This window comes from Saccharomyces kudriavzevii (genome assembly GCF_947243775.1).
Source record: "Saccharomyces kudriavzevii IFO 1802 strain IFO1802 genome assembly, chromosome: 6".
Classification (NCBI taxonomy): Eukaryota; Fungi; Ascomycota; class Saccharomycetes; order Saccharomycetales; family Saccharomycetaceae; genus Saccharomyces; species Saccharomyces kudriavzevii.
In genome coordinates this window covers 270,175-288,445 of record NC_079277.1, presented here as the reverse complement: position 1 = coordinate 288,445, position 18,271 = coordinate 270,175, and the positions used below count along the sequence as shown (strand labels likewise).

General features: G+C 39.3%; 5 protein-coding genes across 5 annotated transcripts; 2 read left to right on the top strand and 3 right to left on the bottom strand.

The window, feature by feature from the left end:
* Positions 1–3,247: 3,247 nt before the first annotated feature.
* On the bottom strand, positions 3,248–4,819 carry SKDI06G1310 (IMP dehydrogenase; the record flags this gene model as incomplete). The annotated part of the gene is made up of 1 exon (XM_056227743.1): positions 3,248–4,819. One exon carries the CDS (start codon positions 4,817–4,819, stop codon positions 3,248–3,250), a length of 1,572 nt encoding a protein of 523 aa, XP_056087534.1.
* A 2,112-nt stretch (positions 4,820–6,931) lies between these two features.
* PAU11 (seripauperin PAU11) lies at positions 6,932–7,294 on the bottom strand (the record flags this gene model as incomplete). Its single annotated transcript, XM_056227742.1, has 1 exon — positions 6,932–7,294. The coding sequence occupies one exon, from the start codon at positions 7,292–7,294 to the stop codon at positions 6,932–6,934; it is 363 nt and encodes a 120-aa protein (XP_056087533.1).
* Positions 7,295–8,626: 1,332 nt separating this feature from the next.
* On the top strand, positions 8,627–9,322 carry SKDI06G1290 (N-acetyltransferase family protein; the record flags this gene model as incomplete). The annotated part of the gene is made up of 1 exon (XM_056227741.1): positions 8,627–9,322. One exon carries the CDS (start codon positions 8,627–8,629, stop codon positions 9,320–9,322), a length of 696 nt encoding a protein of 231 aa, XP_056087532.1.
* A 3,594-nt stretch (positions 9,323–12,916) lies between these two features.
* On the top strand, positions 12,917–13,627 carry SKDI06G1280 (uncharacterized protein; the record flags this gene model as incomplete). Its single annotated transcript, XM_056227740.1, has 1 exon — positions 12,917–13,627. The coding sequence occupies one exon, from the start codon at positions 12,917–12,919 to the stop codon at positions 13,625–13,627; it is 711 nt and encodes a 236-aa protein (XP_056087531.1).
* Positions 13,628–15,442: 1,815 nt separating this feature from the next.
* Positions 15,443–16,648, bottom strand: IRC7 (cysteine-S-conjugate beta-lyase IRC7; the record flags this gene model as incomplete). Its single annotated transcript, XM_056227739.1, has 1 exon — positions 15,443–16,648. The coding sequence occupies one exon, from the start codon at positions 16,646–16,648 to the stop codon at positions 15,443–15,445; it is 1,206 nt and encodes a 401-aa protein (XP_056087530.1).
* Between the last annotated feature and the right edge of the window lie 1,623 nt (positions 16,649–18,271).

Below are 18,271 nucleotides of genomic sequence, written 5' to 3'. Positions count from 1 at the left end.
CCACACCCACACCCACACCCACACCCACACCCACACACCCACCCACACACCACTAATGCTAAAGCTAAAGCTAACACCCATCACTATTACACCATTACCATCACTACCATTAGCATATCATCATCATCATCATCATCATCACTACCATTACCATCACCATCATCACATCACATCACCACTACCACTACTAACATTTTCACTACCATCACCATCACTACCATTAACTATCACCATCATCACTACCATCACTACCATTAACTACCATCATCATCATCATCATGACTATCACTATCATCACTACCACCATTACTACCACTATCATCACCACCATCACTACCACTTTCTCTGCTATTACCCTATCCACCACTCAAACGGACTGTAAGAACTCCCTCTAATGTTACCCTGAATATATAACACCCCACGCTTTCTCACCCCCACCACATGCTTTACCAGCACCATTCCATCACATCACTAAATACGGCCTTTACCTCAGCGGTTTATGCCCTGGGTCATTTCCACATTAAACTTAGTATTTCACATATTTATCTATCCACATCATATCTCTGCATCCTGAATAGTATATCCCCAACTTATCACTTCCTCATCTCTTCTGTAGCCCGAAATACAAACACGTGACCAATATAAGCCCTTATTATATAGTACTAAACCACCTCTCATCTATAACATCACTAAGTACGGCCCTTACCTCAGCGGTTTATACCCTGGGTCATTTCAACATTAAACCCACTAAATCAAACATTTATCTATCTATATCATGTCCTTGCATCCTGAATAACATAATCCCAAGTTATCACTTCCTCATCTCTTCTGTAGCCCGAAATACAAACACGTGACCAATATAAGCCCTTATTATATAGTACTAAACCACCTCTCATCTATAACATCACTAAGTACGGCCCTTACCTCAGTGGTTTATACCCAGGGCCATTTCCACATTAAACTCACTGTATTCCACATTTATCCATCTATATCTCATATCTGCATCCTGGATAGTATACCCCCAACTCACCACCTCCTCATCTCTTCTGTATCCCCTAATTACTAACTCCTTATTTTGATACTACCGCGTGGCACACCCAGCGGTTCATACCTAATGTCATTACACCAAACTCATACTATCTCACATTTAACACTTCATATGCCTTTCCTATGCCCTAAACAACATATACATGCACTCGTCATCTCCACACCTCCTCTATAATTACCAAACACTACACTCCATTACCTCCCATATATACAATAATCGTAAACTATAAACATACACCACCCACCTTACTTAGACCATCACCCTATATCCATCATGTATCCCGCCTCATTAAACCGGCTCTTAGTCATTAAATCATAATATCACATCCAGCACATATTCACACGGACGCTACAGAATACTGCCATACCACACCCCATCACTATATATGGCACTCACCTCAGCAGTTTATATCATATGTTGTTTACTCTCTCTACCTATTTACGTCACATCTAACTATCCACAACTAATCACTTATCCTTGTGGACCATACAACTGCACTCAGTACTTCAATACTCTAACACCTTGACTATACATCAGCTTCTGCATTACGCCATTGTTAACATAACTAATATATACAATACAATCACCACCATCACATCACCCCCATGCCCTCCACTCTCTAACATCATACTGCTCCCATCAGCATATCATTGCTAACATAGAATACACAATATCATCACCTCAATAAACCGCCATTACAGTATTCTCAATATATTCTTAACATAACACCAGCACATACGCACACGGGTGCTACATAAACGAATACAATCACTTTAATCTCTACTCAATTCCATTACTTATCATCATACTCTAATACATTCCTCTACAATTACTGCCTTTCCTCTTATATATCCTCCGCATGCTACTCACTCGTCACAGGAACATAAATAATTACCATATCAGTCCAAGTTCAAGGTTCCTGTACTTTCAATATCACCACTCCATGCGCTATACTATGATATAACTACATACGTACACGGACGCTATTGAATATACCACTACAACTTCCACTCCGCAACGGCCTGCCCTACAATATTCAATATGACCATAATCACACACGGAACATGAATATTACCATCATCCTGCCAACTGACACATTCTCTTACTTTTAATGCCACCTTAAAATAAACTACAATGTTTTCATATATCCATACGGACGCTACTATATAATACCATTACTCTCATTTTCCCATAACTACTCTCTCCATTTTATATTTTCTCACTATTTTCAACTTTTCATAAAATACTCACTTATCATCACTAATCATCACTAACCTTTACTAATCATTATTTCTCTTATAGGATCCAACTACTGCCCTTCATTAACCGTACTCCTCCATATCACCAACGTACATAGCACGGCAATTTCTTAAGGGATGTAATCCATTCTTATACAATAATCCTCATCTGTGTTAAATGTGATAACCCAAAAAAAGCATGATACGAGTATTGTTTCACTATTGTTTAAACAAGAAGAACGTATAGTGGCAAACTCCCAATCCACTAGTACTTAAGCCACTTTAGTTTCTATCAACAAAGTAGCAATCCTACGTATCTTATATAGATATTACATATAGAAAGGTCCAATAATTTTACTACATTATGACATATAAGCTAGATCGTGATTCCTTACGTCAACATCATCATCACCATCACTGTCATACCATCACTACCACTTTCTCTGCTATTACCCTATCCACCACTCAAACGGACTGTAAGAACTCCCTTATTGTTACCCTGACCATGTACCCCACGCTTTCTAACCCCCACCACATGCTTTCCATCTCTCATTCATCACATCACTAAACACGGCCCTTACCTCAGCGGTTTATACCCTGTGCCATTTGCCCATAACACTCATGATTATCCACTTTTTAATATCTATAATTAGTTAAACACTCCCAAATATCATATAAATACTCTTAACTCCACGCTTTATGACGTTTTTATACAAATATCTACCACCTATTTTATATATGCTAATATATACACCACCAACAATCACCACTAAAATTACCCAAACATAAAAATATACTGATTATCAATAAGAAGGTATAAACATATATCAACATAAGCGAAGTATCACAAACATATCACCCCATTAATACAATTGTAACATAATAAGAACAGGAGGTCATACGGGCAGCACTACATAACATTATCATCAGTATTATTGTATTAATGATTCCATTTCAACATTCAGTTATGTAAACGCTTTTCGTACGAATGTAAATTGTGAACACCACCTTCTAGTTGAGCAGAAGCGGTTCTGAATTCAAATCTAACTTTACCGCTTTGGACGTTTTCCTTTAATAAGGTTAGGGATTTGCAACCAATGTCTTGGCAAGAATGTTGTAAACCATTGTACAAATATGGAATGAATTTCTTAATGGAACCTTTGTCAACGACAGCACCGGAAACACCTTGGGCAACCAAAACGCTGTCAGATTCGGAAAAGTAGCGAGAGGTAGATGCATTACCCTTGGTACCAGTCTTTTGCATGGCGTCAATGGAACCCATACCACGGTATGCCTTCAATCTTTTACCATCTTGATAGAAATATTCACCTGGCGATTCGGTAGTACCGGCCACCATACCACCCATCATGACAGTAGAGGAACCAAGAGCCAAGGCCTTGGTAATGTGACCGATGTTTTGAACACCACCATCTGCCATACATGGAACACCGAATTGGTTAGCAAATTCACACACATTGTAGACGGCTGTACCTTGTGGCCTACCACAAGCCATAACTTCTTGAGTGATACAAATAGAGCCAGTTCCCATACCAATTCTCAAACCGTCCGCACCGGCAGCAATCAAATTGGCAGCTTGTTCCCTGGTGACTACGTTACCAGCGATGACTTCCAGACCTGGGAAACTCTCTTTGACCCACTTGAGCATGTTCAATTGGAAAACAGAGTTGCCTTGGGATGAATCCAATACGACGACATCCAAGCCGGCTTTCACCAATAATCTTAGTCTTTCTCTATCACCGTCCATAGTACCAATGGAAGCACCACATAGCAATTGCTTGGTGTTGGCAGCTTTGGACGCTAATGGGTAGTTTTGATTTTTCATTAAATCAGTTCTGGAAAGCATAGAAACTAAGTTACCCTTGTCATCAACAATCAATAGCCTACCCTTTTTGATTTTCTTTAGAATTTCGTTACCTTCTGATAATGTGATACCTTGTGCACCGGTAACAGGGTTTTCAGTCATGACATTCTGAACGAGTAAAGAGTTGTCCTCAACGAATTGTATATCACGAGAAGTGATGACACCCACCAACTTTGCATTTCCCTTGCCATCTTCCGTGACAGGGAAGCCTGCAAATCCATACTTTTCCTTCATGCTCTTAGCTTCACCAACGGTGGTTGTTGGAGAAATCACTATAGGGTTGTTAATAAACCCATTTTCATAGTTCTTGACTCTTCTGACCATGTCAGCTTGGTCCTCGGGGGTACAGTTATGGTGAATGAAACCGATACCACCCGACAGAGCCATAAAGATGGCCATTTCCGATTCTGTCACAGTGTCCATTGGAGAAGAAACCAATGGAATGTTTAAAGTGATATTCCTGGTCAGCTTGGTCTGTAGGCTAACTTCGGAGGACGCAAAATCGACTAAACCTGGTAAGATCAAAAAATCGTTATACGTCAGCCCACCTCTGATCTTGGAGTCCATCAATTCCTGCACAGACAAACCATCCAGTCTTGGTAGGCTCCTGGTAAATTCCAGTGCAGTCTTGTAGTCTTTAATAGCGGCCATTGCTTTTACGTATTCTGGGTTGTTACCAATTGCACTGAAAATATTTACTTCTTTTAGTTTGTTATAAACGAAATGCGTTTATGACAGCTAGAAAGTTTTTTGAACTTAGTTATATAAATAAGAAATAATAGGAAAAGTAAGGCAAGGAATAGAATAGAATACAGAAGAAAAAATTCCCAGCATACTAAGTAAAATGTACGAGCCCACGAAACTGATCAAAAAAGCCACCAAGGTTCTCCGGTTAAATGTTCGGCAAAAAATTTCTAGTCGAAGTTTTCACTAAATGTCAAATGGGAAAAGACTCCACTATTTATACTTTTTGTTTTTTTTTTTTCCGCTTTCTTCGAGAAAAAGAAATGCGCGGGATGCCTGCGTGCGGCTAGGAAAACCAATAATTTTGAATGAAAAAGCAATGTAGAGAGCAGACATGGTAGGATATATACTCATACGGATGTTATTATGTAATACCGCCGCCAACCGATCATCTATATATCATGTGCCACTATGTCATCCTACAGTATCCGCTCTGTCAATCAATTGCACTTTTCTTTCACCTCATACCTTTGCTCTTGTATCATCTTGAAACGATATTATTGTTGCAACAATAATCAACTATCCATCAATTACTAGTACGGCTGATTGATGCGTTCAATCACGTAAATAGATGATTATCATATACGGTGTTAAGAAGATGACAAAAATTGTCAGATCAGTGAAAGCTGAAGTGCAAGGATTGATAATGCAATAGGATCAATGAATAACGACATATAAAATCAAGGAAGAAATAACTATGAGATCATGTAAAATTGTCGATTCCCTTTCGTGGATTCCTGAATCCATGAGGAGCACTTCTAGTAATTCTATCTGCATAACATTATTAATCTTATCAAAAATGAATCCCAACAAATGTCACAAGATTTTACTGGCCAATAGATATCGTATCCAGCACATACTCACACGGACACTACAGAATACTGCCACACCACTTCTCATCACTATATATGGCACTCACCTCAGTAATTCATACCCTGTTTTCTGTCACATCTACTATCCATAATCAATCACACATCCTTGTGGACCATACAACTGCACTCAATACTTCCATACTGTAACACCTTGACCATATATCAACTTCTACATAATGCCATTGCTAACACGAACAACATACAACCACCATCGCATCACCACCATCACGTCACCCCCGTGCCCTCTACTTTCCAATATCATGCTACTCATATTGCTCTTTTACATATTCACTGACATTGACTCTACTAACTGCACTCCACCTACCATACTACAGTTATATAAGTGCACTAACACATGAATATTAACATAAACGCACCAATATATAAATACTTTTCCTATCAGCACACTATTGTAAATATAGAATACACAATATCATCATTTCAATAAGCCGCCATTACAGTATTCTTAATATCCTTGACATAAATACCAGCACATACGCACACGGATGCTACATAAAATAATCCAATCACTTTAACCCCTAGTCAAATTCCATTATTCATCATCATACTCTTCCTCTACCATTATCTCCTTTCTTCTTATATATCCTTCGCATACTACTCTCACGTCACATGAACATAAAATATCATCACCTAAATCCAAGTTTTAGGTCCCAGTATCTCCATTCCATGCACTACACTATAATACAACTACATACGCACACGGACGCTATAGAATATAACATACTCATATAGCGCCACCACATAATATCATTACTCTCATTTTCCTATAATCAATCCCTCCATTTTATATTTTTTAACTATTTTTCACTTTTCATAAAATATTCACCAGTCATAAATAATTCTCGCTAATCCTCACTAATCATTATTTCATTTATAGGATCCATCTATATCCCCCACATACCTTGTAACATATACCATCCCTTTGGTTACTCATTAAATTGCATTGACGGAGCGAGCTTTACATAATTACTTCATTCCGCATTTCATTCTACCTCCGTTTCAAAAATACCGTAATTGACTGAGCAGGTTTATAATATTAATATACACATATTCAACTATATACACCGTCAAATCAAATTTTTTCATTACTTCTTATGTCCGTAGGATATCATTCGTAAGAGCATGTCTAGTTGGCGATGGTGTAGATACCGTCTGCAGATAGAGCACTGGAGATGGCTGGTCTCAATCTGGTAGAGTACCATGGGACACCAGTGATCATTCTGGTCACTTGGTCTGGAGCAATACCGGTCAACATCGTGGTGAAGTCACCGTAGTTGAAAACAGCTTGAGCAACTTCGACTGGGTAGGTTTCAGTTGGGTGAGCGGCTTGGAACAAGTAGTATTGGGCCAAGTGAGCTCTGATATCAGAGACGTAGACACCCAATTCAACCAAGTTGACTCTTTCGTCGGATTGAGCTAGGGTGGTGGTGGCAGAGGCACCAGCAGCTAGAGCGGCGACACCAGCAGCGATTGAAGTTAATTTGACCATTGTATTTGTTTGTTTTCGATTGTTTCTTTAGTGCTGATATAGGCTTAACTAGAAAGAGAAGAATGAAGGCATATTCTCAAAGATAGATGATCAGAGCTGCTCTATTTATACGATTTCTTTGACCAGTTTGTTGCTACACAAACGAATTAGTGGACGCTCACCATTCATCGTGCACTCCTTCTCATCTTACCTCTCGCCCCCATATTCACTGTCACCATGGAGATGTGCATGTCCTTGAACGACCTCTTCCACAGCTTTCGTATATGAAGGCACGTTTTGCATTGCCAATGTTTTTTGTACGCAAAAAGAAGAATGCCAATTATAGGGGAGCCGGGGTACCTTGAAAAACCCTTTTCCGTGCCTGCGATACTTCCTTTTTCGGCCAGATAGAAGATCCGAGTTTAGTTTGGACCCTCGTTCAGAAGCCCATCGTCTAAGCCCAGATTAATATGAGCTAAACGGTTGCCACGGAAAGGTGGCAGCTTCTACGTTCTCGACAGTGGAGTTCAGAAAGTTGGTGAGTGTTTTGTGAATTGTACCCTGTAGGGGTTTACGACGTGCTCTTCTGAAAGAGATGTGCTTGGCTTGCTTGGAATCTGCCCCCACCATATGTTTTAGCAAAATGAACTATTCGTAACAAATGCAAGTGTAAGCGCAAAAACCTTTGGGCTGCAATGAAATTTGGAATACAGTTCTCCTTTGAGCAAGGCCATATGAAGATAGGATTACTGGGTATATTCAATCCGGGAAACCCATCAGTCATTTTCATTCCTTCTTTTAGCAAAAACCTCAGACCTACATCCTCCTTCCATTCTTCGAACGTACAACTTCTAAATGAATGAATGTGCTGACAAGCCTATAGAAGAGTATGGTAAAGAAAAACAGTCACTGCCCTGGATTATGTTAAAGCAATGAAGGAGACAGTTGCATGAGGCCGATGGAGAATTTTAGAAGCCATTGCAATTTTTATCGGGTGTTCTGGTAATGATTTTCAACAACAAGTAAGTTTTGGAAGTCTGTAAGACGAAACGTAATTGTCTTTTGTTCAGCTCAAAGCATATTGTGCAGGTGTTCCTGTAGCACCACAAAATAATGAATGATTTTATATTGATTAATCAATGTGATCATGTTATTTGTATTCTGTTTTATATTTTTCTCTTCCGGTACCTTGTCTGTTAAATCATTCCATATCGCAGCAAAAGAAATTATGACGAGGAATTTAAAGATCCGTGAAAAAAGAAAAAAATGATAAGCCTAAATCTTCGAACACCTAAGGGTGTCTTAGTCAAATGACGCCTTAACATACAAAAAATATCATAACCTGAAACAGAGATGGAAGCCCGATCCACTGAATGGAAATCAACTGCAAATTTACATGATGGACCTGCTTTTTTCAAACCACTAGCTCAAACTATCGAGCCACTACAGTTTAAGCTTATCGAATCGGACATTGTAGCAACTGCATTTCCAGTATTCAATGCCCAATACGTACCGGAGTCGCTTATTGACTACATTTTTGACTTATTTAATTTGGAAATTGAATGTGGCAAGACCTATCCACAATTGGAGAAATTGACCAAACAGGATTTTCTGAATTATTGGTTCCACTCATTTACAGTTATTGTTTTGCGAACTGATAAGAAATTTATCGAAGACGGTCAAGACTGGCGTTCGGTCCTTTTAGGTACGTTTTACATCAAGCCTAATTATTCTCCGCGTTGCTCGCACAACTGTAACGCAGGTTTTTTAGTGAACACTTATCATAGAGGCAAAAAAGTTGGCTATAGGCTTGCACAGGTATACTTAAACTGGGCTCCCTTGTTGGGATACAAATATTCTATTTTCAACCTTGTCTTTGTTACCAACCAAGCTAGTTGGAAAATCTGGGACAAATTGAACTTTCAAAGAATTGGCTTGGTTCCCCGTGCAGGGATTTTAAAAGATTTTGCCGAGCCTATAGATGCCATCATTTACGGTAAAGATTTGACAAATATAGAACCTGAACTTCTTTCCATGGAACACTTATAGACTTTAAAACATATTCCTCTTATTTTTCTCTCTCTCTCTCTCAATATCGTGCAGGTCCAAAGCGCGTACTGTTCTTGGAAGCTTGTCGAAGATGTAAGCTGATCAGGGCAATTTCTTAATTTTCATTTCTGTTTCGTTTCTTCGTAAAGTATACAAAAATAAAGAATTTATACATTGACGTTGATTTGACCTATGATAAGGCGAGAGAGAGTGGGAAAACCTTTTCTTGGAGTATATGTAGTAATAATCTCAAATTCCTTCACGATGTTCAAAAAATCGGGGGAAGTAACAGCTGTAGCCGCCAAATAGCTCACAGAGTGTGATTAAATGAACAGAAGGACTGATTTTCCCTCTTTTAGCTTTCTTGCCATTGAAGTTGGCAATATTACCAACGTAGAGAAAAGTCTACATGGAAAATAATCATCAATTTTTGGTATGAAATAGAAGAAAAACCATAACGTGGTACCTGTAAGTATAATCTTGAGGAGCCAGGGAGCATGTAGGTAATCTATGTTGTTAATTTGAGTATAATGAGTTAAGATTTCGGGACTGGCTTCGTCTGACAGAGAGGATGAAAATACCAATTAATTACTGCGAAGTCTGCCCCCAGCAAATATTTTAATTCTACAGTGTCTTAGTTTAAGTGCCTTTTTTTCAAAAACGATTGATCACATAAGCTAGTGCAATCGGGTATATGTAGAAATCACCTTTGCAAACTAAACTTCCAGAATCTCTGTAGAAGCACAAAATATCACATTTTGCCAATATTTATGAAGTTCCTGTCCCAAGTAAAATCTTGTGACATTTGTTGGGATTACATTTTTGGTAAGGTTAATAATATTATGTAGATGGAATATACTAGAAGTTCTCCTCATGGATTTAGGAATCCACGAAAGGGAATCGACAATTTTACATAATCTTATTCTTATTTCTTCCTTCATTTTATGCGTCGTTATTCATTGATCATATTGCATTATCAATCTTTGGGCTTCAGCTTCCACTAAATTCGATGACTGTTCTGATAATTCTCGTCATCTTCTCAACACCGTATATAATAATCTTCTTGTTACGTGATTGAATGTATTAATCAGCTCTAGTAATAACTGTGGATAGTTGATTATTGCTCCAACAGTTACTGCAACAACCAGTAATGATAATAACTGCACCGATCTAAATAACCAAAAAGTGTAATCTCTTAAAGTGAGAATTCACGAGATTTGACACAGTTGTTTGGTATTTGAATATTTTTATGTAATTGAGGGAGGGGTAGCGTACAGGTTTCTGTTTAGCCTACTAGTGGCACATGCTCTTCCCCCTAGATTCGAAGCCACACTTTAAGTACATGGTAGAGTATAGATTCAAGGCTATTGTGAATGTTAAGGCCCGTATAGCGACACTGATCAACGAGAAGAATTGATTTGCAGAGATATCTGGAGGTGTCATGGCCCAATAAAAGCACAAATAAATTGATAATTGATTCTTCCAAACAAATAATGTGAGCAGGTCCAACTCATGCTATCTGTCGTGTAATGCAAGTTCTCTATTGATTAATATTATACTGTAACTTCATATGATGACTCATTCTATGAGTCATCAAATTACTAAGTATGAATTAGTCATACTTTCGCGTTACCGCATTTGGTAGTAAATATAGGAGGTCCAAAATTTCACCAAGCCGAAATGGTTGCTGTGATCATCTAACTTCTGTATACCTTATAGAAAACTATCGTTAGTGTAGCTGCCTACAAAATGAACTGCATATGTGACAATTCCTCCGGGAAGGTCTCTGCTTCTGATATTATTCCGCGCATTGAGGAAGCCTGCAATGAAGCCACTATTGGATCCAGGCTCACTCTTATTGAGGACCACCAAATATATGCTTCAAGTCTGTAGAAGACATTGCTTACTTCTGGAAAGCTGCATTTACAGCATATGAAGACGACAAAGAGGAAGAGACGTTCTTAAAGGAGGTAATTCCGACTGATAAAATGATCAAGTATAAGCAAATCAAGAAAAGGCAACGGGACAACGAAATTTCCATATTTCTAATGGCATGCCTGCCAAAGCTAAGGGAGCCGCTCCATGATAAGTTCGGTGATCTGAGGGACGTTCACCCACTGAAAGTCATGAAATTCTGTAAATCGAAGACGTCGCAAAGTCAATCCTCTTCCACCTCGACTGCACCAGTCGCACGAGGGAAAAGAAATTTCCGAAAGAACAGCAATGAGGGCTGTATGATATGCGGTGCTAATCATCGATTAAGTGGTTGTGCTCTATTGAAGAAAAAGATACCTGAAGCAAAGATCTGCAATATGGATCTTTGAGACGGGATGTACCTGACGCATGTGTCCAAGGATGGTGCCCTTGCCAAATCACTTGATGGCGTAATCTCCATTGCTAGAATGCCAAAAAATCATCTTTACTTTTTTTATGACCTCGCTTCTGTGAATACCCCGTCTTCGAATGGCTCTAAAGTGTTAGATACATGCAAGACCAACACGTCCATTACCTTCCGTGTTACTGTAGACAAAATGTTGCTGCGACCTCTTTCTCCATAGGGTTTTTCCGACAAAAAAACATGGTCGTATGAACCAGATATTTTTAATTCCTTAACAGGCCAACTGAGTATATGCGTCGATAAAGTTGGCAAATTTCTGGGTCTTACTATCCACCTATATTCAAACGGGGATATGACCGTCCCCTTTCACTATTATATTGCCCAAGCTGCATCCTAAAGTGATATAACTATACTCAAGTCCACACGACCTCATTACAGGATTAAAAGATGTGCTTTGAAGCGGCTCCATATCTAAATGACGTTACAGTCTATGGAAGCATATTTAGGCAGCTGCTGTGATGCTCCACATGGAGCTATTCATGATCTCCCCCACTCAACTGGTGAGTATGTTACACTACTTACTGGCGCTCCCGTTACATGGTCACCAAAGAAACTTAAGGGTGTGATTTCTGTATCGTCCATTGAAGAAGAATACATCGCTGCGAGTGCTTTCTTTGGTTTTCGCTTTGACAACATCACATGTTTTTATTTATGAGCCCCTATGGAGATAGAATGGGTCCAAAGCCTGTTTGAGCTTTCGGATTAGCCTCTTAAGTTTTTAAAATTATATACATAGGTAAAGAGCCTGTATGCGTATTATCGAAGGAATATATCCATCGTTTCATAGAGAATACTGGTCTTCTCAATTGAGGATTAAAGAGCAATGCCGAGAGAGACTGTCAATAGTTTATACAAATAAATACGTACGCTATCTGATGATGAGCTTTTCCAAGCCGGAAAGAGAAAATGGGCTACAACCAAAGCTATGTGACCTGTCTATAAATGGATCGGTATTAGCATTGTCATGTGACAGTCACGTGAGTTGGACGCACACCTCATCGATATGGGCCTTTGTAGTTACCCGTCCCTCGGCGTAATTTTGGCATTTGCCTGCGCCATGCAGGTCCCAGTTGCCAATTATACATGATCTAGCTGCTGCTATAAAGGTACAGGTCGTCTGCAAATAGTTGGTGCCAAGTCCCATTCGCTTATCAATGTGAAGAAGTACTGTGAAAATACTACATCTTATTTTTGATATGAGTTCGGAATTACTAATGGCTGATTCTAAAGCAGGAGCGAGAACCACGGAAGGGCTCTTCAAAGCTGAAACCATCGTCCTACCGAGGGACAAAACCAATAGATTCGTTTATTTCTTTAAACAGAACATTGCAAGTTTCTATTTTAGTTTGTTTTTGATTATCGTGACGGTCACTTCTGGCTATATGGGATTCCGTACTGACGACGATGTGGTTACTTTCTTTGGCTTTTTTTTCATGATTCTTGGACTCGCTTCATTTTTGGTCTTTTTGATCGTTCTTCATGGAAATACCTCAGCAAAATGCAAGTTAAATGCCCTTAGCGATGAATGCAAAATTAAGTTATTGGTGGAAGTTATTACTCGTAAGCCTAATGTGGACATGGAAACATGGGATCCCATTGCATGTAGCATGAATCAATATGCATATGATCGTGGTACATATCCTGATAAATCATTATTTTACGATGGTAACATTTGTTATCGAGTTTTTAGAGAATTAGCGATCGTACCGTATTGCGAAAACCCCAACGGAAATTGTGCAAATACTGATCTGGGAGTGGAGAATAATCAAAGAACTAAATATGCGAATAAACTTGGTAATGACAAGTTACCTTTTGAGTTAAAGACCTATATTTTGAAAGCCTTAGCGGTTTTCAGAGAATCTGTTGACAAGTACTGGGCAGATAAGTTTCCAGAAGTCACGGTTTGAGCAGAATAGCACCACAGTGTTTTATTTTATTTTGTTTTTAGTTGCATCAACTATGAGAAGAAAATATTGATATTCGGAAGACCAACTAACCATATGGTTCTCTGATGTATCCCTTGTTTGACTTACAAGTTGCATTACCACCTATTCAAGAATGACCTGGTATTTATGTCTACATTGTTTTCAGATATTTATATAGCGCTCTTCCCGATAGGAACATGCGTGATACTTGGTAGATTCAAAATTAAAAACGTTCAAGTTTGGCATCGTTTATATGAACCAATTCACCTATGAAGAAGGTCTTTGGAAAATCAGCTACATCTCTTATGACGGCAAATATACTATGAAATTTTTGAGAAAGGTTGCCATTATATTCATCGAACGAGCTACGTCGACCTTTTAGCTATATCTTCTATATTTTGTTGCGCCCAAGCCCATGGAATAATTACGAATATTGAATAATCATTTCATATAATATTCCTACAATGTTCGCACTCCATGTATGCAACTTCCACTTTGTATATCGTGCTGTACTCTAAGCAGCTAGATTCGGTCATTCGATAAAAAAAGAACAATTCCTTCTAATCCCTTTTTTATCACTCTTTTTACTTGCCAAATATATTAAGCAGTCACGGATGGCATGACATGACATGCCGGAAATTGAGATTTCCTTTTAAGGTGTTTAACAAGACCATTTTTACAGCCACGTGAAGTCACATAGCTACAACGTAACTATGGTTAAGCCGAAATCACGGGCTGGGGCTTTTTGGAGAGGATGGGATAGATACCTTCGCCAAAATTCAAGCATCACCGCAAGTCTGTAGAAGTAGACCATGCATCCATCAAAAAATAACAGTAGCCCTGGCCAGTCTAACAGAATACTGCACGGTTCGTGGTAGCAGAGTATGCAACCTCTTTCTTAATTGAGTAATACAGCATGTGAATACTTAAAATTACCCCATCATTCCTTCTTGTTATTCGATATTTCCTTATTGTCAACTTTTCCCTTCGTCTCCAATAGCGCTTTCAAACAAAATATCTCCTTTAATATGATACCTGGATGATGCTTAGCATTGAAAGAAAACGGCACGACGGCTTTTGAATATTGTTATCAAAGACAAACAAGATTTGAATTTTGATTCTGTATAGGCCCAGTCAGTATATGTGGATCACAACTGAGCGAAGTTATGGGACATTAATACGTCCTAGCTCCGCTTGCAAAGTACAGGTATTTTAGCCCACCGAGTGGCCTTAAAATGCTTGATAAATATACCTCAGTCCGTCGCTTACGTGATCTCTGTTTCTAATCCTCACGCCATATGAATAGAGTTGAAGGAATCGTCTCTACGGTTTTGGTATCCCACAGCTATTTTTGACTGTGATGCGAAAATGAAGAATATTTCGTTGGGTGTCAATCGAAAGTGGCTAAACTTGAAAATGCAAAACTCAGAAAGTACTTTTTTGCCTTATACAAGCGCAAGGGCATTTTTTCTATCTCTATAAAGTATAAAATCTATAACTTCTTCCACTGCAACGACAATGATCTCCTCAATACTATGTTCCTACTAGTGCATTCAGATGGCCTAACAAGTTTTGTTTTATTACCCATTTTATACGCACAATCGGTACAAGAGCGGAATGATTTTACCGAATTGTAACATTTAACATGGCAAATCCCTCCACTATATTCTCAAGCCGCACACCTAAGAAATCCGGAATGTTCGCCGTACACTGGAGTACACCTATTTTCTAATCACCACAGCATTTCTTGGTTTGATCGAAAAAAATATTCTCTCGCATGTAAAGCAACCCTTCGCACTAGATTTGCAAAGGGGCCACTGATATCTCTTGCGCTAAACGTTCAAATCCTAATTCGAGGTCTCTTTTTAGATCTGTTAGTTCTTCTAAACCTACTTGAATTCGTAATGCAAAGCCACGATGAGGCCAGTTTGCAGCTTTCCTTTGCCTAGCTGGATTTACAGGTGTAATTAAGGATTCATAACCCCCCCATGAGAATCCCAGGTGAAAAACCTTCATCTTTTCCACCATATTCTCCAACCCGGTTCTTGTATATCCATCCTTAAGGACAATGGAAAATAATCCTGAAGATCCTTTGTAATCACGCACCCAGTACTCATGTCCAGGACAGTCCTTGAATGCAGGGTGAAGGACTTTCTCAACCTCATCTCGGTCCTCGAGCCAAGCAGCCAAATCTAAGGCTTTTCTTTCTGCCTCTTTCAACCGCAAATGTAAAGTACGCATTCCTCGTAAGGCCAACAGACAATCGTCGGCACCAGGTAACATGGCCATTGCATCGTAAGTTGAGCGCAATAGTGGCCAACATTCCTCATTTGCAGAGGTCAAACCAATAAGGAGATCCGAATGACCACCTAAATACTTCGTCCCAGCTTCTAGTGAGATATCAATACCATGTCCATGGGCATCGAAGAAAAGCGGTGTCGCCCATGTGTTATCTAGAATAGTTTTGATTCCATGCTTTTTGGCGACGGAGACCAGCGCTGGAATATCCTGGATTTCCATGGTTCCAGAACCCGGGCTCTCAAGGAAAATGACGGTTGTATTGGGCTTAATCAGTTTCTTTATATCCTCGCCTACCGATGGGTCATAATATTCCGTTTCAATACCGAACTTGGCTAACAGACCGTCACATAACATACGTGTTGGAACGTAGACACTATCGGTGATCAAGATATGGTCGCCAGCTTTCGCTAGGGTCAACAACGCCAAGGAGATAGAACCAAGACCAGAAGGAGATAATACTGTTCCAGCGCCGCCAGTTAAATGAGTCCAAGCATCTTCCAAATTGGCAATGGTTGGAGAACCTGCTGTTCCGTAAAAAAACCTTCCTTTCATGTGCTCTACATCATCAAGTTTCTTATGAATGATGGTCGAACCCTTATAGAGCGGCGGATTGACAAAACCATTTTGTTCATCTGGATTGCGACCAATAACTGTCAATTGCGTAGTTATGCCAAAATTGGACAATTCCGTAAGATCGACCATTATAGTGAGTGTTGAATAATTGGCAAGATTCTAAGTCAAAGCATTCAAAACTTCTAACCACGTAACTTTTATCAAAATTCCCATTTGAACGGGCTTCTTTTTATATTCTTTGTTTTATCTTCAAAAAAATGGTAATCAGATGAGCAAATTGACACTTTTATTGTTCTGCGAGTGGTACGGCACGGTCCGGTACAATGAGTCGATTGTACGGAATTTGAACGCCGAAAACAGCAATCGAAAAATGAACTCAAAACAAACAGCAATTATTATCTAGGGTTGTTATCAAATGCGAGTACTGCTGCAATGCACGGCACAAACGGAGCAGGTAGACGACCCTTATCTCACCCGTTTTGTGATTTCCAAGATTTCCTTTCATTAACGCGTACACACTATAAGAATTCTTTCTCTTAGGAAAAACTCCTGTTGAGTTTTGAATACTTATTCAAACACATGTATGATGTTATGGATTTTGAAGTAGCTCTCTTATTACATTAAGCGTTCTTTTGGGGTAAGCAAAAAGCTCTAGCCCTTGACAATCAAAATGGGCGCCTTCATAAGCAACAGGCAACAATAAAGGAGACCAGTGGCTGAGATGACTATTTTTAGTGGTGAAATCTTGAATCGGTGGTGTTAGGTCTTGATCAGTGACAATATCGCCACGAGCAACTTCTGAAAAACATGCTATTCAGCAACACTTACTTTGTGAAATGGTGCTTTGCCTGTATCAATTCATTCAACAAAGCCAGTTCCTAATGCAATAGTGGGAATGCTATGTCAATAACCATATGCAGTAGAAAGGGTTGCTACTGCTGACCGGTGCTTGGTATTGCAATAACTCGGCTGGCCGGGTTATTGGCTATTTAAAGACATTCTAGTCTAAGAAGGCGTACTAAGATAATTTGTTACAATGCGAGAGAAAGTATAATAGGTTGCATATACCTGTAACGTCATATTTTTCACATTGCAAAGAGTTATAAGACATTTTTGTACGGTCGGCCTATTCACACGCACCGTAACCCACGCCACTCAGAGACTGTCACTACGTGTTTTGTTGGCGTATCGTGCAACCTCAGCCCACTTGTTTTCTTCTGAAAAATGTCCGCTTAGATAATAGTGTTTATATTGCGCTTTTTTTTCCAATATTTTTAACTCATCGAACACTTTGCAGCCCATGAACTAAAAGAACTCTGTTTTATTTTTGGCCGCAAGCGATTCCTTGGTGCCTTAAAAAAGTTACCAACTTTTCCTTCTTTGAGTAAGGTAGGACGGCTGTATTGCAGCCAAGGCTGAAAAAACTGTAATCTCAACAACGCTGGCTTAGATATACGAGAACATCAGCAGAACTATGAGTAGATTGAAATACAAGAATGGTTCATACGAAATTAAAGCATAATGCAAGGAAGCCCGAGCACTGCCGACTCTGCCCAACTTTTAAAAAATGGCCAAAGCGGCTGCACTGACAACATGCGAACAATATTGTAGGCAACATGTGTTGCGATGGCTCGAATGGAGGAGGAGCGAAGGTTAACGCGGGCGCACGTAGCTTAGTAGTTTTCCTGATTTCTCGTTAAGGTCATATCCTCTAATGCCTGTGATTTATGTGAATGTGTAACCTAGCGACGT